Below are 25,892 nucleotides of genomic sequence, written 5' to 3' on the forward strand. Positions count from 1 at the left end.
CAGCTTCCCGGTCCCCAGGAGAGCTGCCAGCGCCGCTGGAGGAGGCAGAGATTGCTCCTGCCAGCCAGTGCCAGGGCAGAGCCAGGACCCTCCAGGCCTTTGAGCCCAAGCCCATGCAGGTAGCGGCTCCTCCAGCAGTACCCACACAGCGGAGCTGGGAGCACGCAGGCTTTGGAGAGCTGGCTCCCTGGCTTGCAGCTCACATGAAATCCTCCCAGATTCTCCTAAATCAGAGAGTCTGCGGCAGGGAAGGGCTCGCAGGGACGGGGATCCCTGTGCACAGAGCCTGCTGCTCGTCCCTCGGCCTCGGCGTGGAGAGTCTGGTTTCGCACGGGGTGGTGGCAGCTCGCAGGGTCTCAGGGTGGGTGAAGGTCACCACCGAGGGGATCGGATGGCAGCTGCTGGCCTTAGACCTGCTGCCCAGCAGAAAACCTAGCTTGCTTGTCAGTGCTGTAGTTTAGCTGCAAATCCCTCTGGTTATGACAGTTTTCACACACACGCGCCGGGGCAGCTGAGGAATGGTGGCAGGGGCCTGTGGAGACCCGCTGGGAGCGGGAAGGAGCCGGCTTGGGTGGGGGGAGGCCGGCCATGGAGTCGTGCGGATGCCGCTGTCGGGCTGTGAGGCAGGGAACGTCCGTGTGGGAGCCATGGCAGGGCTGCCGTGGGGGGTGAGGAGAGCGGCAGGGAGAGGCGGGATGGCTGAGGCCTGGGGGTAATGGTAGCCTGCCCCGTCCCCGCGGCCTTCCCACACCCAGGGTCTGCAGGGTGCCTGCGCCCCGGGGACCACCCGCAGCCGGGAGTCGGGCATGTCGGTGCCCTGCCCATGCCCGGTCGGTTCCGGGAGTGAGGAGGAGCCGGCGGCGGGCCCGGCCCGGCCCGGCCCGGGGGAGCGGATTACCGCCGGCAGCGCGCGGCCCCGCCGGTTGCCATGGTTACCCCGCTACCTGCCGGCGGGGCCTCAGCCCGGGCCGGGCGGGCGGAGCGGGGGGGCGGCCTCGCCTCTCCTCCCTCCCTCCCTCCCTCCTTCCCCGCCGCCGCGGCAGATGTCACCGGGCCCCGCCGCCGTACGGGGCTGGCCGGACCCCGTCCCCTCATGGCGAGCCGGTCCGCCCCCGCCCTGAGGACTCGGCCCCGGGCAGCGTTGGGGCTGCCTGCGGAGCGGGACGGAGGGGAGAGGGCGGGAAGGGGGAGCGGGCCCCGGGGGACGGGGGTTGAGCAGGCCCGCCAGCCGGCAGGAGGGAGGGCAGGCCGAGGGCGGCTGCCGAGAACAAAGATACCGGGGCAAGGGCTCGGCGGGCGAGGGCTGCCAGCGCCATGGCCGGTCCCCACGCCTGTGGTGGCGCAGCCCACCCTGGTGCCTCGCCCCAGGACATCTTCTCGGCCTGAAATGGCTGTCGCCTCCTTGTTGCTCTTCAGCGGCCTCGGTGATGACGGTCACTGCTTGCCGGGCGGTGAGGTGACCCCGGCCCCAAACAGCCCCTCCCAGCACTGCTGTGGGCTATAAATAGAGCCCGGTTGCCCGAGAGCAGGAGGTGGCTGCGATGCGCAGGAGAGCGGGAGGTGCGGGAGCCGAGGGGGCAGGGTGGGCGAGATGGAGCAGGGGAGGCTGAGGAGGCACAGGAGGGACGGAGGCACCAGGGCCGTGCAAGAGGCCAGAGGGGGCGGCTGCAGGGGGCTGACGCGGGGGCCATAGGGATGTGGGGCTACAGGGGCTCATGAGGCGTATGGAGGAGGCAAGCGAAAAAATGTGGGACTGGAGGAGATGGGAAAAACAAAGGTCACTGGGAAGGAAAAAGACCTGATGGGGAACGTGGAGGAGAGGAGGTGAGAGGAGAGAGAGTGCTACCAATGCTGGGAAGGTGGGGAGGAGGCAGGAGAACAAGACCTGTGGGACAGGGAACGCAGAGATGGAAAAGGAGAAGAGTCTGGGAAGGGGGAGAGACAAACTAATGCTGGGCAAATGTAGGGAAAAGGAGGATGCCTGTAAGGTGGCAAAGGGACTTCCTCAGCAGCACCCGAAATGCCATCTGCGCCCAAGCGCTTATCTCAAGGCTGAGCTTTGCTCCTGAAATTATTTACTCATTTTAGGGGCAGGTGACTTCCAATACAGCCCCAACACCAGGAGGGGGTGAAAGCATCCCTTGTTCCCATCTTTCTTCCCAACGGAATTTTTATTGCTTTTTAAACCTCAGGGTTTTTAAGCCTGAGATATTATGGGCTCTGACTCATGCCTTGAATACTCGTGAGCAATCCTGGGTGTGGAAGGAGGAACCAGAGGGGAGTGGGCCCTTCTGAGAGGTAGTCTGTAGTGTGTGTGTCCTCTTAAATCCTAGGTCAACATTTGGTTATATTGCCAGATATAAACCTCTGTAATCCTAGGAGCACTGACTTGATACAGCTTCTTATATCCAGTGGCTTTGATACCGCATGCACCTCACCTGCTTCCCAGAGCTAAATAATCATCACGGGGAGAGAAGTCACAAGGCTGACGAGGGGATGGAGAGATGCGAGGAGTCGGGGAGGGTCGCTGCAGGGAATGGGATGTCGAGGAGGCAGGTCCGGCATCCAGCCCGGCATCCAGCCGGGGTGAAGAAGAAGGCAGCGCTGGATGAGCAGAGTGGCTGTAGCGATTCCCAGACCTTGGGGTTACCTTAACTGCATTCGTTCTGAAATCGAGGAGGAAACAGGGAACCACTGGTTATGCAAGGAGGAGGGGGTTAGTTGGTTTGGATGGCCCTGGAAATAGTGATTTGCGTATGGGGTTGGTTACAACCTTAATTTTGAAGGCTCTGCTTGTTGCATCTGACTGTGCTTTTCTCCTGATGCATTTTTCTTTGTCCTGTTTCTGTAATTATCCTCATTTCAACCCCGCTCTGAGGATTATTGGTCAGTAGGAAGCCTCCTAATGCCCGCTTCTCCTTGGCAGGGGAATACCCATGCCCTCGATTAAAGTGAAACTCCCTGAACAGTGACAGAAGGAATTAGATCTATATTCCTCAAAGACGCTCCCTCAGGGGAAGTTTCCCGACCCTCACCATGGCAGCACTGCCACCCTGCCCCTTGTGTTCGTTCTGAATATTCTCTTTGTTACAGCCACCTTTATGTATGGCTCAGGGCTCCCTGGGGAAGGCAGAGGTGGTTTGTGTTGGAAAATCCTCATGCCCGTGTCCTGAGTGAGCACACCGACCCGTCCCACTAAAGTCCGTGCCCAGTATGGCACTCTGTTCCAAAATTGGGGTGAGGAGCCAACTTAAACAGGCAGCGCTTTACATTAAAAGTCTGCTTCCACAAGAAAATAGTCTTTAGCAGAAGGCGGTCCCTCTAAATGATTGATTTTTGAGAGTCCCTTGACTGGTGGCTTAAGAACAGCATTTATTCAATCTATAGACTGTATAAGAGAGACAGAGCCCAACCTCCAATAACAACAAAAAATAAAGGTTAGGAAATTGGGTGTTCCCTTTGCATGCAGACACCTACCAGTCTCTGCTGGTGTTCACAGATGTGTGAATGCACGTGAAAAAGATAGTTTGCTGGTCATTGAGATGTGCGGGTTGCCGCTCACCAGCCTGGTGTGTACCAGCTGGACGGCATCCATGCACACCTTTTCAGAAAGCAGGCCTCAAAGGGGTGTGTTGTGTGTGTGTATATATATATGTATGTATATCTGTATATAATATATATATACTTATATATACACAGCTGTCTATGCAACAATGGCGTTTTTTCAAGGAAGAAGCTAAGCGACCTCCCGAAGCCTTGCCCTTTTTCGGTCTCCCCTGCCATTACAGTAGCCACCGACTGTCTCCATTAGCACTCCCCGCTCTGGTGCTCTGTGCCGGAGCGCCGTTAGCAGCTGCCGGGTACCAAAGGCTGCCTCCCCTTCCTGCCGCGCACCCTGCCAGTATGAGCTGACACCGTTGGTGCCAGTCAGCTCGGAGGAGCACTGCTCCCCACACTTCCCACTCCCACCAGTCTGTCACCACTGCCGTGTGGCAGAATTACTGCCTCCTGCTCTCCAGCACATCCTAACACACAAAGAGCTCTGCTGCTGCTGCCAGCGCTCAGCTGCTCTGCGTATGCGAGAGAGGGAGGGTGCCTTGGAAAGGTCAGTGCAGGGAAGGAGGGCGATTCTGTCTCCTTCCTTTAAGGGCCGTATCCTGGCATCACAGTGAAACCTTGTCCTGCTGGCTGATCCACATCCACAGGCACTGCAGCCAGCGAGGGTGCCTCTTGTTGTGGGGCTTCCCAGGATGGTTTAGCACCATGTGCAGGTCCAAAGAGCTTCCTCTTCCTGTTCCCTGCCTAGCAAAATCACCCCAAATTATGAAAATTTAATTTCTTGATTGGTTGTGACTCCACTCTGGACTCTTCCCTTGTTTTTGTTCCTGGCCCAATTTCACTGGCAGCTTTAGCAGCACAACAGCAGCAGCCGCCACTGCCCTGGCTACAGCAAGATCCTCCCTGGAGCACTGTTTAATTTATCCCCCGCATGCCCCATGCCCAAGGCAGCCCGGGGCTGGAGCACTGCAACTCTGCCCCCTCCAACCGCATTAGCCCCGGGCCGATCTTGTCACCCCTGTCACCCATCGCTGACACTAACTCAACTTGCCTGCACTGTTGTAGGGGGCAGATGGACTGTCGGAGCCCGAGGGCATCTCTCTGAAACGCGTGGCTGTGGTGGAAGATTTCTTTGACATCATATACTCGATGCATGTGGAGAGCTCGTCGGAGCCGGGCAAAGCACCCAAACATGCCGGGCAGAAGAAAACCTACCGAGCGGTGAGACTCCCCCTTCGCGTGCTCCGGGCAGCGAGGGGACGGGAGCGAAGGGGCAGAGGGGCTGTGGGAGCGGACATCGCACAGGGATGGGCACAGGGATGGGAGGGCAGGTAGGTAGAAGCAGAGCCGCTGGCGGGAGGCAGAGGCAAAGGACAATCCTGTTTGCCTGTGCGGAGAGGCGTGAGAAAGCAGTCATTTAAAGGCAGAGTAGCTCTGCTTGGGAGACGGGAAACTGGGCTGCAATGGCAGCACAACGGTGCAGCTGCTTGGAGAGGAGAGACCCAAGCAAATCACACAAAGGTAACTGTACATGTACATAGGGAAAAAAAGAAAAGAAAAAGAGAAATGCTCAGTATTACTGATGGGCATGGGGATGTTTGCCCAGTCCCTGTGCACTCTGCCCTGTGCCATCTGCCTCCCTGTCTGTCTCGGCCAGAGGGAGATGTCTCTTGTGGGCCTTGAAGGGCAGGAGCAGCCAGAAAGGGGGACAGACAGAGCCTGCCCCTCTTCCCCAGTCGGGTGGAAGCTCTCACCAGCCCATGGCTGGGCTTCCTCCGTTACAAAATGGAGGCAGGCACCAAGCTAAGTCTCGTCAGGTGCTCCATGGATGCTGAGAACCAGCTCTATCCATCCTGAAACCACTCTAGTTAGGTCAGGAATAATTTAGCTTGAAGTGTGCTTCTCCAGGGAGCTTGCTCTTCTCCTGACTCTGCACAGCCCTTCGATGCAAACGTTTGGGCTCTCCTTTTACAAGAAGAGCTGAATTTACTGTCCAAAACTGAGCTACTCCCTTGAATCCTACGGCCCTAAGGACCAAGTCGCTTGGAGACAGAAGTGGCTGGCTGGCAGCGCGTGTCTCTGGTGTATACATCATCTTGGAGAGGTCTGTGCAGGCTGCCCTGGTCTCTGCGATGATGCCTGAGATTATGCAGGGCTCGATGTGCTGCCAGAGCTGGCTCAGGGGTGGAGTCTGTCCTGCCTGTCCTGCCCGCGTATTACCCTGGGTCCATCCACGACTGTGGTGGTGATGCCGGAGGTGCAGCCCAGTGCCCTGCAGACCCGCCGGCATGTGGTGGGAGCCCCCAGGGAGCTGGGCTTTGAACACAGAGCTCGTGGCACCGCTCCATGCCCTGCGCACTCAACTCCTGCCCCTGCGGCACAGCCCCTGCAGCCAGGGGCAGGTGACCTCTTTATAGTACGGGGGGGGGTCAGCCCCACCAGCACGACCACAATTCAAAAACTTTCCACTCATTTCCCCAGCAGACCGCTCCGACCCTCCCCTAATTCCTTCAATTCAGCTCTCTGGAGGACTAATCTGTGCCCTGCACAGCCTCGGGGGAGCAGGCTGGATCCGTCTGTTTTCCCAGGCCTGCTCGCAGCAGTCAGAGAGCTTCACGCTCCACCCCTCCGTCTCCCTCTTGAGCTGAGATCATCACATTAGCAGCGTGTATCCCCTCCTGACCTGGCAGGACGCTGCTGGCTGGGCTGGCTGGCCTCGCTCATGCCCTGTCTCCCTGGAGCGCCTTTGCAGCCGGGTCTGGAAGGTGAAATGCTGCATAGCGCACCCCGCGCTGTGGCTCGGGCGCACAAAAGGATGCTGCTGGGCGGTCAGCTTGGGAGGTTTCAGTGTCCCCTGCCATTTCTCTCCCTCTCCCTTTCCCCACCATTTCTGATTAGACGCACCGGAGAGTTTGCCCTTGTCCATGACCTCCGGAGGGAGGCAATCAGAAAGGGAGTTTGGATGGGAGATAACTCATCAAGGAAGCTGTCTGCTCTGCAGAGCATCAAATCAGCTGAGAAATAACAACTGTATCACTAAAATTAGCTGAACATTTGCAGCAGCGACTATGGGCTTGCTGGAGCAAAAGAGATGGGGAAACTGGCCTCAGCCCTGCTGGCAGCACCGAGGGACGGTTCCCTGCCTACGCCACAATACCATGTTTGCCACCAGCAATTTTCAGGCCCCTAATTTCAGTGTTTCTGTGGGAGTCCCTAGTGCTTGCACATTGATAAATATCGCACAGAGGCAAAGGCTGAGCTGGGCAGCCGCTCAGTCACAACAGAGCTCGATGGGGCTGGAGCTAAATAGAAGGAGAATCCCGTGAGGACCAGGCACTGCATCCTCCATTTGAACGGCTGGGACAAGGTCCCTGCCTGAACTTTCCACCCATCTGGCATTAGCATGCATGTAAAACCTCGGGCTCTGCTGCCGCTCAGTGGAGATAAATGTCTCTCCCTCCCACCGCAACGTCGGGTCATGGGGCTGCTTTAGCCATGATCCAGCAAACCCTCTCCCCTCTGCCCCATCGCACGCCTTCGATAAGGTTATTTTATTCCAAGCTTAAGCATCACCCTTTCCTGTAGGGTAGAAAAAAGGCTTGGAATTTAGGTATTTTTAGTTTTTATTAACAAAATAAGGTGGGAGAGTGATGCCCACTGGCCAGAGGAGGGGGACTGGGACATCCTGGGCTGCTCTCCTGGCTCAGCCGCATCACCAGCCGTCACTGGCGAGGTGTCTGGTTGCAGCCCTGCTTCCCGTTATGAGCCCCACTTCTGCCGGGCTTGCAGCCCCAAGGACTGGCACAAACAATTGAATTTCTGTCTGCTTTATGACCCCACTTGTAAGTGCTGTGACCCCTGCTGGGGTCGCGGCCCCTGGTTTGGGAACCGCCGTGCTAGGACAAGTCACTTAGACCAAACAGGATGGGTGATTAACCGTAGGAACAAACCCCAAAGTAAGAGGTGGACTCTCCACCTCTCAATGCCTTCCAATTAAGACCAGATGTCTTCCTGGAAGATGTTTTAGGCAAACCACAGGGCTGCGGGAGAACCTGGATGAAGTTCCCTGACTTGTGCTACACAGAAGGTCATACTCCATGATTTGATGGTCTCTTATGGCCTTAAAGAAATCTACATTAAAATTGCTTCATTCCTTCTCCAAAGAACCTAGTCTTGATCTTTAGAAATACTGTAAAATTGCTGCTGGCAGGGATTAATTGGAATAAGAGGACTCTGTGATAGTCAGGCACCTTCTGTGGGTGCTTAGGTCTGGATATAGTGTTTAACTTCAGGCATCCAAGTTTTAAATATTTATACTTAACTTTTCCTCATCTGTAAAATACAAATATCCCACAAAGGTTCAGGAGACTTAATTCATTACTGTTTGTAAAAATGTTTTCAATTCCCTAGATAAAATATGTCACAGAAGTGCAAAGTATTATTAACAGTAATTGATTGTCATTGTGGGAAAAAGTGACCTGCCCTTACAAAAGATTAATGGATTCTTCAGGTTACTGGTGTGATGGTAATTAACAATGCAAACAGAGCTGACGAGACCTTACTCTCCCATTTGATTCTTACACGTTTGTAGCTTTGCTCTTCCCAGGCTTCGAGGGGGAATGGAAAGGAGTTTCTGGAAAGGAGTGGCTACGCAGGGAGTCCAAAGGTCTGTTCATTTGTGTCCCGGTGCCTTTCTGACACACCAGTTACCCTCCCAAAATGTTCCTCCATCGACACTTGTTCCAGAGGCGGGGATTCAGGGATTCCGTGACCGGGCTGAAGGGAATGGTGTGTTGCTGTGAGTTGTTGATGTTCTCGACTAGGCTGAGCAGGCGAGGCGGGAGGGTGCCCGTGGCATCCCGTAACCTCCGCCCGGCTCTCCATTAGACATTCTCCCTCACCCGGGACATACAGCCATCTCATTGTTTTCCCAGATTGCAGAGACCTATGCTTTTCTCCCGAGAGAGGCTGTGACCAGGTTCCTGATGAGTTGCACCGAGTGCCAGAAGAGAATGCATTTCAACTCCAACGGACTGGAGCCCAAAGGTAAAGGCAAATGAATTCTGCTAGCAGAGCTGACGCAGCATTTCGTACCAGCATGGTATCACTGATAGCTGTCAGGATAATGCCCCATCGATGAGATACTTCTTAACCTAACCTGTGTTATTTTTCATGCACTTTTATAGCCAAGCTGAAATAATTGCTTAAATCTGGTTTGTCTTTCACTGTTTTCAGCTTAGAGAGCAGAAGCAGTCTAGCTTTCTTTCCGAGCTTCCCCAGTGCAACTGTACAAAGTTTGGGTCAAAAATATTGCCAATGTGCCTGCAATCAACCTGTAATAGTATGTAGGTGGACACTTTGATTTCTGAAAAAAACATGACCTGAAGTTTTTCCTTTAAACTAGTAATTTTGTTATGAAAGACACTGAAATAACTGAAGTTTCTGATAAAGAAGTAATTTGCAGTAATTAATAGATATGCACATCATGATCCTATTTTTGATAACAGAAAGTGTTTTGGTAATCACAGTTATATTATGCCTGTGTATACAACCAATTAGTGTGGCCATTGTGGTGGTTGGCTCATTATGGTTCTTTTGTAAACCAAACCAATCTGTAGCTCCTAGGCCTAAAAGATATAAGCGGTGCATAAGATGGGACCAGGTTTTCTTCCAGAGTAAATGGTTCAAGTTGATGTTTGTGTAGTTTTTTTCTGAATTACAAACATGATCAAGTGCAAGGCATCAAACTGACTTAGAGAGGTTTCACCTAACAAAATTGCTTCTTTAAAAAAACGTAAGCAAACTGTGGAGAGTTAGACTATTTCAAAACTGTTAAGGCAAACAGGCTCCTTTGCCAGCTCTTATTAAGCAGAGAAGCAGAATTAAATGAACAAAGGACCCAACAATAGAAAATTTCTAATATTAAATACAGATTTCCGACTGTTTACTGCTAGGAGCAGAGATAGGGACAGCCCAGAGGTTCCATTTAAGTGGATTATGTGTGCCAGCTATCCAAAGCTAGTGACTGAAATGCTTTGTACTTGTTATATTTTTTAGAAACTCTCCAAATAATCCTATGTGACATTTATTAGTCTAAGCTCCATTACCTCGGCACTTCCCACTGCCGGCTAAGGGCCCGATCCCTCTTTCCAATTAGGTCAAGAGAAGTTTTGGCCTTTGGCCTCACTGGGAGCAAACCTGACCTTTACACTGATTGCGCCGCATCTGTCACGGGTGACATTCCAAGTACTGCGGCTGAAGCCGTTGGCTCAGTGGACGGGAAGGGCCATGGGATGAGTTAGACCAACAAGGATGTCATGTCACCTCTTGGCTTGACCCAAACCAGGACACTGCACTAAACGCCTGGCACTAGCCGAGCCGTCCGCCCTGGAGCTTGGGATCCCTTTTCAGGAGGCAGCTGATGAAAAGGGTCATTGTTCCTTCAGGGACTCCCTCCTGCCCACCCACCATCCCCATGTCTCCCATGCCTCCCCAGCGACACAGCACCGGCTGCTGGGTGCCCTTCCCAGAGCTGACCTAGCTGTGGAAACTGTGATAAGGCCTGAGATCTGGCTGTCCTGAGCAAATTTATAATTTAATATCAATTGTCAATTACTTTCATAAAGCTTTCTCCCTTAGCGATTCTCTTAAAAATAAATCAAACGGGAAAACAAAGGATCCCACAAGTAAAAAGTCCTGCTTCTTACCCACCAGGACTGGAAGGACAGAAGTGCCTTTCTGCTCAGAATAGTACCTAAATAGTGACTAAGTACCTGTGAAAATACATAGAGTAGATTAGATAAGGTAACTTTTACTGGGGAAGAGTGTCTGATTTCACTAATACATATTCAGGAATTTATCGAGAGCAGATCACCTAAAAAAACATTGGGATCATAGAGGAGTTCCCTAGGTGTATGCACATGCATACGCACATACAAATATATATAGGTAAAGTTTAATTCAGTAAGATGAAATAAATTTAGTCATTCCCATCTCTTGTTCATTAAACAAATCTCAACGCATTTCATTTGTGATCACAAAAATCCCTAATTAAACATATCTGACATCAAACCCTACAGGGCACCCACATAACTCATAAAAGCAAATCGTCTTGCTTATGGGAAACTTTGAACATCACTGGACTTCACTGTGATCTCTTTACACTGTTATTAAATTAGGACTAATTCCGGTGGAGTTATACAAGTGTGGAATTAGGATCGAAACTGTTTTGCTTTAAAGCATTCTGCCTGTTCCATCTGTATGTCAAACACAGGGGGCATGTGATATAGATAACTTTTTGAAAAATGAGCTACAGGATTCCAGTAGCCCCCTCTGGTGACGTAGGATATGAGGATTGTTCCTGTGGAGTCCCCCAGGCCTTTTAAAACAAAGGTTTTCTTTCTTTTCCAGTTAGCTTAAAAAAGAAAAAAGGTTTTGGTTTCTCAGGCTCAAGCTCTTATCTGTTGCTGTTGCACAAATTCACAGTAAATTTGTGGCTGCTAATGGGATTATTCCAGATTTACATCAGGATGGTTTCAGGCAGAATCTAAGCACCAAAGATCTTTTACCTCCTTCTTCCTCCCCTTGTGAGGATGCTGAGCTGCTTCTGTTGAGCCTCATTCATTTCTGCAGGGCTGAACTATTAAGCAGGGGATGGCAGGAGAGCAACATATCATCCTCAGAGGTCTGAAAGACTCACCTCATTCACACCTGCGCTTCAAGGAAAGAGCAGCTCTATCTTTGTTACTCTTAGCAAATGCTTTCTTAAGCTCTTCTTAAAGACTCAGATATTGATGACTCCAGCCAGCCTGGGTAGGTGGCAGATTTTGTTGCTGGGAGCTGTTTCCCCTTTCACTACAGCACCAGACTGTGAGAAGCACCCGTTGCACTGGGATTTTAGCATCTTTTCATCACAAAGTAACATCCCTGCACAGTAGAATAATCGTTTATTTTGGGTGCTTAATAGGTAGAGATGTAGAACTGCTCTTAATTAATCTGTAGGTCAAAGAATGACAGAGACCCCTGACATACAGCCAAGAGAAAAGAAGGGAAGAATTAGTTTATAAGGTTCCTAAAAGCTTTGCACTTTCATATTTGAGCGAGCTGGTGGGCTGAGTAGCTCTGGCCACCCTTTCCTGCAACCACAGGCAGGAATGCTTTGGGTGCCCAGGGACGTATTAGATGGACCTGGGGAAAAAAGCACTGTATTTCCATGGACCCACTTACCATCTTGATACAGAAGATTTGCAAAAACCTATGTGATGTTTAAGTCAGTTACAGACAGTTTTTGAGTCAGGTCATTTCTTTATCAGATGTGATAGATCCGGTATTTCCAGAGGTGTGGAGTGTCTTCAGGTCTGCTGAGTTTCACTGGGGTTTTTTGATATTCAGCATTTCTGAAAAGCAGGCCCATTATGTTTGGGTTGATGGGTTTTCTAAGGTGCTGTAAAACATTTTGTGAAGGCTCTTTCTCAAGGGGCTCTGTCAGAGGTGCCTGTGAAACCAGTGACCCAGAAAATGCAAGCCAGCCAGGGAGATTCGGAGACGGGAATGGAAACCTCCCACCATCGGTTCACCTTCAGCTCCTGGAAATCCTTCTTCCCTGTCTGTTGTTGCATAAGCTCACTTTCCAGTGGACACCACACATCCCTTCAGAGTCTGCTGGAAGGCTGGATTAATTCTCCACACTTGTGTCTGCCTGTACTGAGGGCAAAGAAATCCTCCTTTTAGCCGGCAGCCATCCCTGTGGGAAACGGCAACTTTCCTCTTGAACAAACCCCTTTCACAAGCCTGTAAATTCAGTGTTAGATGATCCTAACGGTCTTCGTGTCCTAAGTGGAGAGCTCATAAGCTCCACAGTGATGATGGCAGAGCTGACAAATCTTTGAGGATTCAGAAAAATTATTGAGAATTTGCGTTATGGGGAGTCCTCTGGTCTGGCTAGACAAAACGATCTGCAGGAGCGGTCTGAATCCAGAGTGATCTCTAGAGCTCAATATGATGCAGCCAGAGGAACCAACAGGAAGAATTTAAATTAAAGTTCTTTAAAATTAAGTTTGTATTTTAATGAGTGTGTTAAAAATAATCTTCATCACCAGATAGAGATACTTAATAAGTTGCCTTAATGTTAACTCCTACCTGAGGGAATCCCAGCAAAACTGGCAAGACTTTGCAATGCTAAAGCAAGCTGCAAATATATTCTTGTTCATCAACCTCTGCATAAATCCCATTTGCATGGAAGTGCTTCTGAGGCATCAGCAAGACTCAGTTCCTTTCTCTGCTACATTCTAGTTTGGTAGACTGAAAAATCATATATTATGTGTAGTCTTTTCTGCAGGTGACAGCAATGCTTTTTTTTTTTTTTTTTTTTTCCAAAACAACATCTGTTCTGTAATTATGTTCTTGGTGGGGTCGTGTTCTTATAGGAACCTTAGCTCAGCGGGCACCAGCTCTAGCTAGGGATTTTAAGTGTTTCTAAATACATATGTTTAACGATTATGAGAACACATCATAGCTTTTTGCTTCCACATCCCTATATCTAAATAAAGGTTTTCGTCTGTTCTTCAGAGAGCGAACCACCTTCCTCTTTGGTTTCTGGGATCATTGACTACAACATGCCCCTCACCTCTACTTACCTGAAGCAAATGAAGCTGCGAGTAATGAATTCCCAGGAACAGGTGAGTCACGCTCCGGGCGCAGGGTGCTGCGAGGTGCAGAGCAGGTTTCTGCCCGTGCTGAAGGGGTGAAGGGAGTGACTGGTGGTGGCACATCGATTTTTGGAGGATGCTTTTGGAAATGGCCAGTTTGTTGGGGCGGGTCAGGCTCTGACCCAAGTTCAGCAAGTGTTGGTGCATGGCAGTTGGGAGGGCAGCATGCCTCTCATCTTCTGGCTCAGAGAAAGCAAAGAAGGTTACTTCAGAGTCGTGTCAGTGGAGGGGAGCAGAGATGGAGTTGATGCAGTTATTGCTTATAACAGTCTGCTTGTTCTTTAGACATATAGTTCTTCTAAGAAATTGTCTTAAAAATAAATATGGCAAATAGGAATTTGTTTCTTTACCTCCTCCTAATTGCCTGGGAGCTTTAGCAGATGGGGTCTAAAACCCAAACCTTGCTTCAGTTGCTCTGGTGCTCTGTTAAACTGATTGTTAACTTGAGGCAGTTCAACGGCAGCTACTCAGCTCTCGTGTCAAAGTGGGAGAAGGCTCAGTTGTTTGATGAGAGCGTTAAGCCACTGGATTTTGATTTGGGAATGGATGGGGCAGAGTGCCACAGGATTATACCCGGGCTGTGCAATTTTCTGAAGTTCTGCAGCTGCAGAATTAGCTATGGGAACCTCTGTGCACCATGGAAACAGTCTATAAAAAGAAAAGTATGTTTTACTTGCTCCCCACAATCTGCACTGGAAGCCAGTGTTGGATTTTCTTTCCAGCACACTGAAACCTGAATCTGATCTCGTACATTACTGCCAGTTGCAAGAAGTGCAAGAGTTTGTATTGCGTAGTGGTAGAAAACACTGCTGATAGCTTGAACTGTGAAGTTGCGCCCAGTGGGTACTTTTATCTAAAGGGACATGGGTTAGAGCATCCATTGCCAGGGTGTAAAATGCCAGATGGGGGTTTGCTGTCAGGAGCTGGAGAGATACCGAGCTCCTCCATCGCTTCAGCAGTGAAACCTTCTTGCTGGAGGGTGAAATGGAAGCACTTCTGTGTTTTGGAGCTTTTTTCCTTTGCGCATGTTGGACGCTTGAGTGTGTTTAAAGTTTTGTTTGCAATAGATTATGTTATAGGCTTTTGAAATGTGAATGACTGCGATGTGCCAGGTTTTGTGCTTGGGCTGGATCAGGTGGTAGAACTATGGAGGGGTGGCTGGACTGGGGTAAACTGGGCTGAGCTGGGATAAAGTGAGCTAGGCTGTGCGGGCTGAGCTGTGCTGTGCTGGGGTAAACTGGGCTCAGCTGGGCTGGGCTTGGCTGTGCTGGGGTAGACTAGGCTCAGCTGGGCTGGGGTAAACTGGGCTCAGCTGGGCTGGGGTAAACTGGGGACGTGGAGTGGATGGATGTGCTGCTTTGTGGCATCTGATGGCTGCTTCAGGACCACTTTTGAATAAATAGGATTGAAAGTTGACATATTCCAGCCACCTTTGGCTTGTGCAAAGTGTTTGCTGGGTCTTGGTACAACTCCTAGCAGAGAGGCGTTGAGACTGCAGACCCTGCTGTTGTCTGTACCAGTGAGTATCAACCTGTTCTTCACCAAGGTTAAGGACTCAGTGGGCCATGAAGGCTAACTGTGCTTTTCAGCATTTGAGGCAGTTTGATGTATAAAAAAGGATGGTCTGAGAGGTTTGTCTAGTTACCATTTATGCATTTTCTAATTCCTCTTGGCTCCAAGCCTCTGTTCAAGAGATGTGTGTTATGAAGCTTCATTAAACTCCTATACCCAGTTTCTACAGGTAGAAAACTGGACTTGCAGTTTGATTTTACTTCCATAATAAAGAACACTCCAGGAGCTGGCAGATTTTAGGACTGAATCCTGAATTTTGAAGCTGCGTGCTTAGGGATGCTTGTTCTGAGAACTTTCGTTGGTAATTTTGAGATTTGAGAAGTTTATATGCTGAATTTTGGTTTAGCAGTTTGCACTGGAGCTATCGCTAGATAGATAAATATAATGTGCTGCTGACATGAATACTCTTGAAGCTAAGATCAGAATAGAAGCATATGTCATATGGGAACAAAAAAGGGACCAGCTGAGGCAACCAGCAGTTGTTGGTTTAGATCATAAATCAAACGGCTTGATGTTATTCCCTGCCTCTAAAGTTTTTCTTTTCCTGAGCTCTCATTGGTATGTTGCAGTGCAGCTTTCTAAGCTTTTCAAGCTGTAGCAGCTAAGGGAAAAACCTATTTGGAAGAAGTAAAATTTGCTGTTCGGTGTGTTATTGAAACTGATTCCTGAGAGCAAAATAACAAAAGATCAGACTTCTGAAGTGTTAAAGCTTTCCATCAGATCTAGAGTTAACAATCTGGAGAGGATACAGGTGGTTGGACCTGGTGGAGAAAATCCAGTGGGACTTGGGTGCTGTCCATTCTGAGCTACGGGACGCTCCCCGACTTCTCCTGCAGAAACAAGTGCCGCACTCCTAAGGCAGCTGTGGCTGTACCTGGAGCTGCTAACGCTGAAGTCTGTGTGAAGGAAGAGAGGAAAAGCAGATTGAGCCCCGGAATTACCTGTTCAGCAGAGCTCAAACCATGCTGTTTCCTATTGCATGTGATAATATCAATACCAGACTTCAGTTCCCCCCACCAAGCATTTTCCTGCAATTTTTTTCCATCTTCATACTTTGCACTAGAAACACAACAGTACCATCCTTTTTTCCTGGAGGATCCTGGCAGTCTTTGTGGAGAACGGGCTGTGAAACGCAGGCTGCTGCTCCCCCTCTCCCCAGGGAGGGAGCTTTAGGGTTAGAGGGTTGCAGCTGTTGGGGTTCCAGGTGTTTATGAACTGTGAAAGTCTTCTAAAGATGATAGAAATAATTGTGACTTTGCTACAAATGCAAAACAGGCAGAAAATACAACCAGCTTTTAAAGTTTGTTTGCACTACACAAATATACAGTGTGTTTTTTATATATCAGCATTTACAAAACGATGTTGGTTCCTCTCTAGCTCAGCTTTGCTGCTGTGCCACCTTACTGCCTGGCACTCACCAACATTTGGTGGTGATAATAGAAATAAATTACAAAACTGCCTTGTGTTCTACTCAGCTTTTGCCAAAAGCAATTATTTGTATGCAGCAGCACCAGGAGGAACTTGCTTCACTTGGGGTAACAATGAATGAATTTATGCCAAAGTGGCCTTTTAACTTTATTATTCAGGGGAAAAAAAAAAAGTGTGCGTGTAACTAATTTATTAGTGCTGTTAAACATGTCAGTATTAGGGCAGCAGTGTCTCCACAAGGAAGCACAGCCAAAAGAACCTTAGAGAAAGCATTTTATCTCTGCTTAGGGACAAAAAACAGTCAGGAGAGGAGCTCTTTACATGGTTGCTCACAAAATGAAGAGTTCCTGCAGAATATATTTCAATATATTTCTTGGAGTCAGTACATTTATTCTGGCATGATGGAAAACAACTGTGACCCATGTTGCTTAAATTGGGTTCACTAGAACACGCAGGAGCTTCTGGGGTGTGAGTCTTCCTTCACTCCCGTTTTCTACCAATTCTCACATGTGTGAGAAAAATCAGGCCCCTTATCCTTTCCACACAGTGTCGAATTAGCCACATTTCAGGGTATCTGCTGAGGCATTAAAACATCTCTGAACTTCTGACCTTCCCAATCTAGCAGCAAAAAAGAATGAAAAGAAGATATTTGATATTTGCCTATAATGATCCTTCCACCTCATTGTTAAACTATAAATATTAGCATTTTTAAATGATTGGTTATTCGAGTTTATTGCAGTCATTTTCCAGACAATCTTTTCTGTCTTATTCAAACCCAGCCTTGGATTTATTGTTCATGCCACACTGTTGGGTGTGATTTCCACTGATGGCTGGTAGAATATGAAGATTTTAAAAGAAGAAATCCATTAAATGCCAGGCTCACTCTCTGCTCTGGAGATGTTGCTGCTACCTTGGCAGACACAGTCCAGGGCCAAGTAAGCAGGTTTAAATGATACAGAAACATTTTCAAAGGTTGCTTCAATGACTGCTGACAGAAGGTCATGCAATCAGTGAATGGCAGGAGCTGCTCTTGGATGGGAAATAACACAAGCGCTTTTCTTGTTGCTATGGCTTTGCTACACTGACTTGTAAGTGTTTGAAAGGGACAGAGCCTTGTCCTGCACCGTCACACATTCCATCCGTCCAGCAATTTCCCTGTAAACCTGGAGTGTGTGACGGAGTGTGGATGTGAAGTGGTTTTCAAAACATGATTTCAAGCAATGTTTTAACCCAAACAGCAGAGTAAAGGGGCGTCAGGGTGTTCAAATCCCACAGATGTACAGGGAGTTGGCTTCATCTAATGCTGGTGAGGATGGAGCCTCCTCTACAGGATTTAGGAGCTCACGGAGCCTTGTGACCAGAGGCTGGTTTGCAATGTTAAGTCCTCCTCCTTCCACTCTCCTTTCTCCCTGGCCCACGCGTTATTGTGCTCACACACTTCAGTGTCTCAGAGGGCTCCGGTATTACCAGAACAGCTAAGGTGCATCTTCCCCTGGCAGCTCGCTTGCTTCCTTCTGCTTCAGATCCATCTCCAGGCTAATCCTGGGGGTGCAGGACTGGCACAGGCAGGCAGCAGAGGCAAGGAGGGGAGCGAGCGGCTAGAGAAGAAAGCACGCTAGAATTTAATTTTCAGTCTATAAGTTCACTAGTGAGAATTTCAGACATCTCTTTTCACATAGTCCAGAGACCAGAACCAAATCTGGCAGAGCTGGCAGCTGCTGTGTGAGATCCAAGACCTGAATTTATCTGTTCGAGTGCTTAGTGAAGGGATCCTGAAGAAACTCTGTATGTGTTCATAGATGTGCAGAGAAGGCAGAAGCATGCAGTCAGTATTTGGAAGGAAGTGGGATGATGCGTTTGCATCACATGAGGGTGATAAGGTACTTCCCAGTCCATTAAAGAGGGTGTTGAACATCATCAGGAATAAATATCTCTAAATCAACCTGACAAGATAACTCTTATTCAAGAGGCCTTTCCTTGGCTTGGAAAGATCTTTGTTTCCTGATGTTAATTTTTAAGACATTCTGGAGCACTAGAGAAGTTCCCTAAATGCACCCTAACACACAAAAGAAAAGGGAATATTTGCTGTACGCACAGAGTGAGGCACCGTGACCATAGCTGTTTGAAATACAGATTTAATCTATGTGATAAAGGCTTGCTCGTAGATCTGCATCAGCAAAGCCCTCTAGTGGAGATGCAGCTTCTGCTGGCAGAAGTGGGCTTTGCCTGATAAATTTAAAGTCTGCCCTAAATGAGAGACTTTGTCCAGGCAAAAGCTGGGGAGGCAGGTCTGGCCGTCATAACGGCGTTCTTTACTGGTAAAGACAGTTTAGCAAAACTTTCATCCTTGGCCTTAATGGCTCATGAGATGCAGGAGGTCAGATGATCAAACCATTTAGCCTGGTTTCAAACTCGTGTGAATGGTTTGCTTTCAGTGAAGGTCAACTCATTTCTGTTATTGGAATTCACTCTGATGTTCCCAGCTAGTAAAAACTTAAGAGCTTTTATTTCCCGTTGTGTAGATCTTTCGGTATTTTTCCCAGAGTAGCTGCATTACAGGTGAGCTTTGTGTTTGTTCAATCCAACACTCGATGCAAGCAAACAATTTGAGACCCTGACTTGGACAGGCTGGGATAAATTCTGCCACTGCATCTTTCATCTTCAAATGAGATGGGATGGCAAGGCCCCGACTCTTTGCAATTTGGGGGAAAATCACGTTATTTTCTGTAAGAAAAGAGGTGTTGATTTAAATCAAGTGGCATTACCCGATTCCAGTGATGCTACGCACAATTCGTCCTTCTCAGCTGCTTGGGTATATTCAGTTGCTGCATGCAACTGGTCTGGTCCATTTTCCTCACTGGCCGCTGTGCACCAGTGGAGAGAAGCCGGTCCCTTTCTCACTCTCTGTTCGCTTGCCTGTGATGTTGTGCAGCTTAACTAAGGTCCTGGAGAAGTGGCTGGGGGATGTTTACAAGTTTCTCTCACTCTCGGTGGAGCTGTGGTTAGTGAGGGTTAGGTCAGATCAAGCAGGAGCAGGACATGGCAGACCACATGTGAACTGAGCAGTAGGAGCCTGCAGCGGGAGTGCCCAGGAGGAAGGACGGGTCGGTGGCACTTGGCTGGGCAGCGTGGAGTCCCCTGGACTGGTGACAGTGACTCCCCAGAGCTCAGCACTGCACAGACATGGCCAATAGGTTCCATGTAGACTGGCCCACGCAAAGCCCGTGTGGGTTCCCTGCTCGCTCCGCAGCAATGCTCTTCTGCACTGGGGCTGATCCACCCGTGGGGGATTGGCACCGGTTGCCCTTGGTGCATGTTATCCAGCCTGCTAAAGCCAAGCTGCTTGAGCCTGTTTCTGGGAACACTGAATGAGTAGGGCCAGAAGCCACATTATATGTCTTTAATTCATCATTTATTCAAAGTACCTCCCCTATCGGTGAGGAGAGACGCTGCCTGTTCCCTGTGCCGTAACCAGTATCAGAGGCAGCTGTTCCCAGTAGAACTGGAAACAAAGTTTTGGTTCAGGTCCTGTAAAGTGGGCCTAGGAAACATTCCCAGGGGGAAAAGTAGAGGCCTGAACCTCAGGGTGATGAAAGCATTTAACATCCATGGAATAATCTCATGGATCCGGTTAAATTTATCCCATATCTACGGAAAGCTTTGCACGGTGAGGTTTTCTGCATCATCTTCGGGTGCTGATGTGCTGTATGTTGACTTTGATCAAGTCACACAAATGGCTGTTTCTTAATTGCCTTCTCCCTTTAAAAAGGGGATAATACCTTAGAGAGACTTCTGAGGTCTCACTCACTAATAAAGCTCTTCAAGAGCTTGGATGGCAACTACTTTGAGAGTGCAAACTATTATTAATGATTTCCGTTATTACAGAAGATGAAGCTGTGTGGTTCAGCTTTTTAACCTTGAATCATGTACTTGCTTTTGTTTCCGCTGCTGTTAAACCTGCGCAGGCAGGCATGCACCTTGTCTGGTTGCACAGACTCGTCGGACCCACATTGTGAGCCTTGTGTGCGTGAGAGGAGTGTGTGTATCTCTGAGGAGTCAGTTCTACCCACAAAGATGGATACTGAAAAACGCGGTATGGCTTGAGAATGGCTAAAATTGGTTTAGTGGTGGTTCTGTTTAGGTTGACTCGATTTGGATTTGGGTGCCCAAGAGATAAGCTGTGAGGGTCATCTTCAATGTGTAACGCAATGCAGACATTTCTGCCAGTGCTGTGGGTTCAGACTTTGGCAAGAAATGTTAGGGGATATTTGACTACGATTGACCCAGCCCTTCAAACGCCCATTCCCTGTACTCCAGAGGAAGGTACATTCCATCCATAGAAACAACTCCTTTCCTACTCCTTTACTTGGCAGTGACTGGTGTAACCCGTGAAGTACAGAGCTGTATTTCCTTTCCATCTCTTGGTCTTGGCTCCTGGGAAAATAAACCTTTTATTCATGCATATGCCAGATGCTAACAACTGCTGCTTTTACAGAAGGAGCGACTGAGATGAAGTGGGAATACAGCCCTCAGCCCACAATAAATCTGGTCTATAATAAAGTTTCCTAAATCTTTACTCTCCTTTTTTTACCTGACCCTGCTCTAGATGCCAGATAAGTTAAAATACAATGTTGATAAAAGCTGCATATCCCCCTTGTGCCATGCAACTGGGGCCCTCCTTCAGCAGCTCTTCTTGCCCCCTTTCCTTACTGGCCTCACCCCTGAGATTCGCATTTTAATGCTTTTTACCCAGTAGAATTTGATGCTCACGGAAAACCCGATGCAGGAGGTCCCATTTGTTATTTAACCTACTTTGCAGAGGCACAAGAACATCAAGTGACTTGCACAAGGTCGCCCATGAGTCAGTGACTCCTCTGGCGTGATGGCCGGATCCTGCTGTCCTGCAGTCCCCTGCTCTCACCACTTGATCACTGTGCCCACACTCCTCAACAACACAACTATTCAATTAAGCTCCTACAGTGCCTTAAATGTAGTTTATTCCTGGGTTTGACAGCAGCCCTGGTATTCTTGCAGAGCCTTGCCTTAGGAAATTACAACAGATGAGGTCAGGGCATCGTTAGCGATGCCCTTAGAAGCATCACTGCCTGGTACACAGGCCGGCTGCACCGTGCAGGGGCCATTACAGCCACAGGGCATGGCTCTTCTTGGGACCTGCAGCTCAGGCTCTGGTGGCATCTGACAGGACCCTGTGTGGGAAGCAGAGCTTGACAGGGAGCCCCAAGTTTTCTGTATGGGCAGATCTGTGTCCCTGTGAAAGGGGTTTGCAGGGACCAGAAGTAATGAACACATTGCAAGGAGAGAGGGAAGGAAGCAGCTTATAAATAATATATTTGATGTGTATTATATATATAATAACAGTAGTACTGGTTTATTATGGCTTTTTTTTTAACATGTAATCCCGTAAGGCACTAACCCCTGTTCCTGACAACTTGATAAATTATTATTACCAATTCTGTATCTAATTGCCAGTTATTTCCCCCTAGATAATTTGAATCCAAAAAATACCCACTAGAAAGGAGCTTGGCATGCCGTTCCCCAAAGCTCTTTCTGGAGGCAGCCCCTCTTCTGCCAGTGAGCCCCATTTCTGCCAGCCTCGTGACCCCGAGCGCTGGCACAAACAATTGCATTTCTGTCAGGCTCATGACCCCACTTGTAACGGCAGTGACCCCCCCTGGGGTCAGGACCCCTCCCCTGCCCGGGGAAAAGCTCCTGCCCAGCAGCTATTGCTGAATTGCTGTCCCTCCCTCGCTCCCTGTGTGGACGCGGCTGTTCGACACTAAGTTTGCCGATGTGAAATTTAGGTTAATCCATTTCCAAAGTGGATTAACCTAACCCACACAAAGGCACTTAGTATAAAATAAGAGTGTCCACATGGTGAGGCAGCACAGAATAGTAACTGAGCTTCCAACTCGCACCCTGGCTGGTTTGTGTCCCCTGTGAGCTCCCCAAACGGAGGGGCGGGCTCCTCACTCCCAGGGGGATGTGCTCTCCTAAATGGCTTTAAGCCCGTCTAGCTCGAAGCTGAAGGGAGCGCAAGGAGTAAACAAAGCCCGGCAATGGGAAGGGGTTAAAAGCCCGCTCCACTGAGGTCCACGGCAAGTCTCCTGTTCACCTTAAATGGTCAGGATTTTATTTTAGCTTCAGGGAGGAGCAGCAGCCATTGAGCTGGAAGTGAGCGCAGAGCAGGCCCCCAGGCTGGGGGCTCGAAGCCCGCTGCCCTCCTGGCCGGCTGCCCTCCTGGCTGGCCACTTCCTGCGGGAGCGCGGGAGGCCCCCAAGGCTCTGCTCTTGCCCTTCAGCCGCTGGCTCCACTGAGCAATGCAAAGGAGATGGAAATGAAATACCAAGTGATACCCATTTTCACCTCCAGCCTCCAATCTTCCTGAGCCGCCCCTCCTCCCTAGCACGCTTTCCCTGGCAGTGAAGTGGTTAACGCTGGAGTAGAAAACATCATAATTGGACATCCGCACTAACAAGCCATAAACACGAATGTGGCAGTTCCCATCCTCGGCTCTGGCACTGGCCTACCGCAGGCTCCGCCGCCAAATCCGTTACACTTGGTTTATTTTGTAAAAATTTCCTTCATAACCATTAAACAGCGAGAGACATGAGATAGGCTGGGGAGGGGGATGCTGAGACGCTGGCATCCATCGCAGCGATCCCTGACCGGGCAGAAGGTCACCGACCCGCTGCCCTCGGGGCCCTGCCTGGGAGCGGGTACCATCCTGGGAGATGCCAGGACACCACACGATGGCTGCCTGGAGCTGGGTCACAGCATCCCCATCCCTCCCAGGGACATGGCAGCACAGTGCCCTGCATAGGGCTGTGCTGGGGGCAAGGGCCGAGCTCAGTGGGCGGCCTTGCTGTCAAGGAGCTGCCCTGAAGAGCCGCTGATTTAACAACAGCCGAGATCCAACGTTCAGACTGCAGCATTGCGTGATGCTGCTGCTGGCAGAGTAGGGTCCTCTTCTGCTCCCACGGTGCGAAAGGGAGAATCATCTGAAACAAAAGGATTCAGCAGAGGAGGAGGCAGCGCTGGGCCCGGACACCGCTGCACCCACCAAGCACAGGGGAAGGGGGGCTGCAGGACACCCACCCCGCTCCCCGGGGACTCACTGCCGGGGGGGTCCCGTTAAGTCGCGCCCCGCGGCACGGCGTTCCCGACGCTACCGGGGCCGGGCTGAACCGGAGGGTCCCCGGGCGGGCTGCGGGTCACCGAGACGTGCCGGTTACATCCCCCCACCCCCCGTGCTGTGCTGAGCTGAGTGTCCCCGGGTCGGTTGCGACCCCCTCCGGGCCGTGCTGAGCGCAGGATGCCCGGGCGGGTTGCATCCCCCCCGTCCCCCGCCTCCCCGGGGCCGTGCCGTACCGAGCCGTGCCGTACCGAGCCGTGCCTCCGGCCGTGCATTCTCGCTGTTCTCCAGCAGGAGCCCGGCCCTGGACATTGTCTCTTCCTCCCGGGAGGAAGGGCCCTCCCCGGTCCTCCACAATGTGCTCTTCCAGGCGCGGCTCCCCCGCGCCCCCCGCCGCGCCCGGCCCGGTGCGCCCGCCCCCCCCCGCTGCTCCCCCCCCCCCCCCCCCTCCCGCGGCCCCGCTCCCCTTCCCCCGCCCCCTCCGCCCGCCGCCGGGCCCCGCTCGCCCCCCTCCGCCTCCCCCCCCCCCCCCCCCCCTTCGGGAGCCGGGAGTGACGCGCTCCGCAGCGCCGGCCCCTCTCCCCGGGCAGCAGCTGGTTGTCAGCCTCTCCGGAGCGCCGCCAGCCCGGGCCCCCTCCCTCCGTCCGTCCCTCCGTCCCTCCGCCCCGCGCTCCCAGCCGCGCCGCCGGGCTGGCGCAGGCCGGCAGGCCCCAAGCCCCGCTCCAGGTAAGCCCCCCCCCCCCCTTCGCGGGGCTCCGGTACCGACCCCCGGTACCGTGTGGGGGGGTATGGGAGGGGGGGAAGATGGGGGGGATGCGCGGGGGCTCCACGAGGCTGCGGGGCGGACGGAGGGGGGGTGTGGGGGGGCTTGGCGGGCGGGGCGGGGCGGGGCGGGGGGGGGGGGCGGCCGCGGGGCCCTGCCCCAACTCCGGGGGGAGCGGCCGCGCCGCCCCCGCTTCCCCGGGAAGTTGCCGGTCGCTTGGCCGGTGGTGGGGGGATAAGGGGAAAAGGAGGCGGGGGGAGGGGGGGGGGAGGTTGGCGCGTCCTTCCCCGCTCCCGGCGCGGCTCTCCCCTTCCCCGGAAGAGCACAAAAGCGCAGAAGAAAGTGGGAGGAGGCGGCGGCGGGAGCGCTCCGGCCACATCAATTCCCGGGCACCGGTCCCCGCGCCGCCGCCATCGCCACCCTCCCCGGCCCCGGCCCCGGGCGGGGATTGTGCTGGAAATAGCCGCCTCCCTGGAGGTAAAGCCCTACTTACGTGTCAATCCCCGCCGCACGCTGAGCCCCGTGCGCCGGCCCCGGTTCCGCGCAGGTCTCCATCGCGGGTGTATTTATTTACCTGAGGGACGCGGGGGACCGGGACGGGGACGCTCTCCCGCTTCCCCGGCACCTCGCTGCTGCGGGGAGACACGCGTGGGAACCGCGTCCCCACCGGAGGAAACGCCGTCTCCCGCGGCCGCCGGGGGCGGGGGGGGGACCCCCGGCCGCTCAGCTCCGCTCGGCCCCCTCCTCCAAAACGGGGACACCCCTCTCCCCACCCACCCACCCACGCCCCCGGCACCCGCTTCCCGGTGCTCGTAGAAGAGCAAAGTGCCCTTTCACACCGCGCGGTTTATGGGCATCAAGGCACCATCCCCGCCTGGCGTGGAAAACCGAACGCCTGGCCGGCTTGGGAGCAAGTTCAGGTGCGGGGGGGGGGGGATACTGGAGGAAGGGGACGACGGGGCCGATCCTCCCGGGTCCCGTCGTGTCCCCCCCGCCCCGTCCCGGTGGCCCCCGCGTTCAGCACCTCCCCGCTGAACAGCAGGAGCTGCGGGAAGGGGCCGCCGGGGCCGCCGCCTTCACCCGCGGCAGCGTCGCTCCGCTTCGGGGCGGTGGGAACACTCCTCCGGAGAAGATGGGGGGGGCTGGGGGGGGATGTTCCCAGAAGAAGAGCTCTTTGAGAAGGGGGAGGGGGGAGGAGGTGATGATCCTGCCTTCCTCTTCCATTTGCTATTCGCCTTTTAAATTAACTCTTTTGCCCGTTTTGGGGAACTAAGAAATACTTGGGTGTTTTGTTTGTGGTTTGTTTGTTTTTTTTTTTTTCTACGTCCCATAGAAATCAGCAGAAATTGCAGTAAATAAGGACGTAAGTGACCTGACAAAGAGCGCTGGGGATGTTCTGTTTGGTGTGTGAATTGCACACACGAGTAGGCAGCGCAGTCACAGCTCACTGCCACCACAGCCAGCGTACACCCTTGTGCTTTAAGGCTTCTCGGGCTCTTTGAAGCAATGACCACCACAGTATTTGTGGCTGCAGTATCAGTCTTTGACCTGGAGTGTTTTATCTTCCATTAGTAAGCCTTTCTCTGCGCTGAACTGGTTAAGTTAGGGTCAAATCTGGTTCAATACCTTCTTGGCATGCTCAGAGGGCTGGGTTTAAACAGTTGCTGAGACGGAGATGAGGCTGCTCGTCCCCGAGCGCCGTGTTGCTGCC

The 25,892-nt window shown here is 51.6% G+C and overlaps 1 protein-coding gene across 1 annotated transcript in view; it reads left to right on the forward strand.

Annotated features, from left to right (window-relative positions):
* NOL4L (nucleolar protein 4 like) overlaps nucleotides 1-25,892 on the forward strand; it is a gene marked incomplete at its 5' end in the record, with an annotated part of 62,434 nt that overhangs the window by 13,307 nt on the left and 23,235 nt on the right. The window contains 3 exons of the mRNA XM_082491314.1: nucleotides 4,624-4,779; nucleotides 8,493-8,604; nucleotides 13,126-13,235. Of these exons, the coding sequence (XP_082347440.1) occupies nucleotides 4,624-4,779; nucleotides 8,493-8,604; nucleotides 13,126-13,235 (378 nt within the window). The remainder of the gene's footprint in view (nucleotides 1-4,623; nucleotides 4,780-8,492; nucleotides 8,605-13,125; nucleotides 13,236-25,892) is intronic.

This window comes from Vanellus vanellus (assembly GCF_965231255.1).
Source record: "Vanellus vanellus genome assembly, chromosome: 15".
Classification (NCBI taxonomy): Eukaryota; Metazoa; Chordata; class Aves; order Charadriiformes; family Charadriidae; genus Vanellus; species Vanellus vanellus.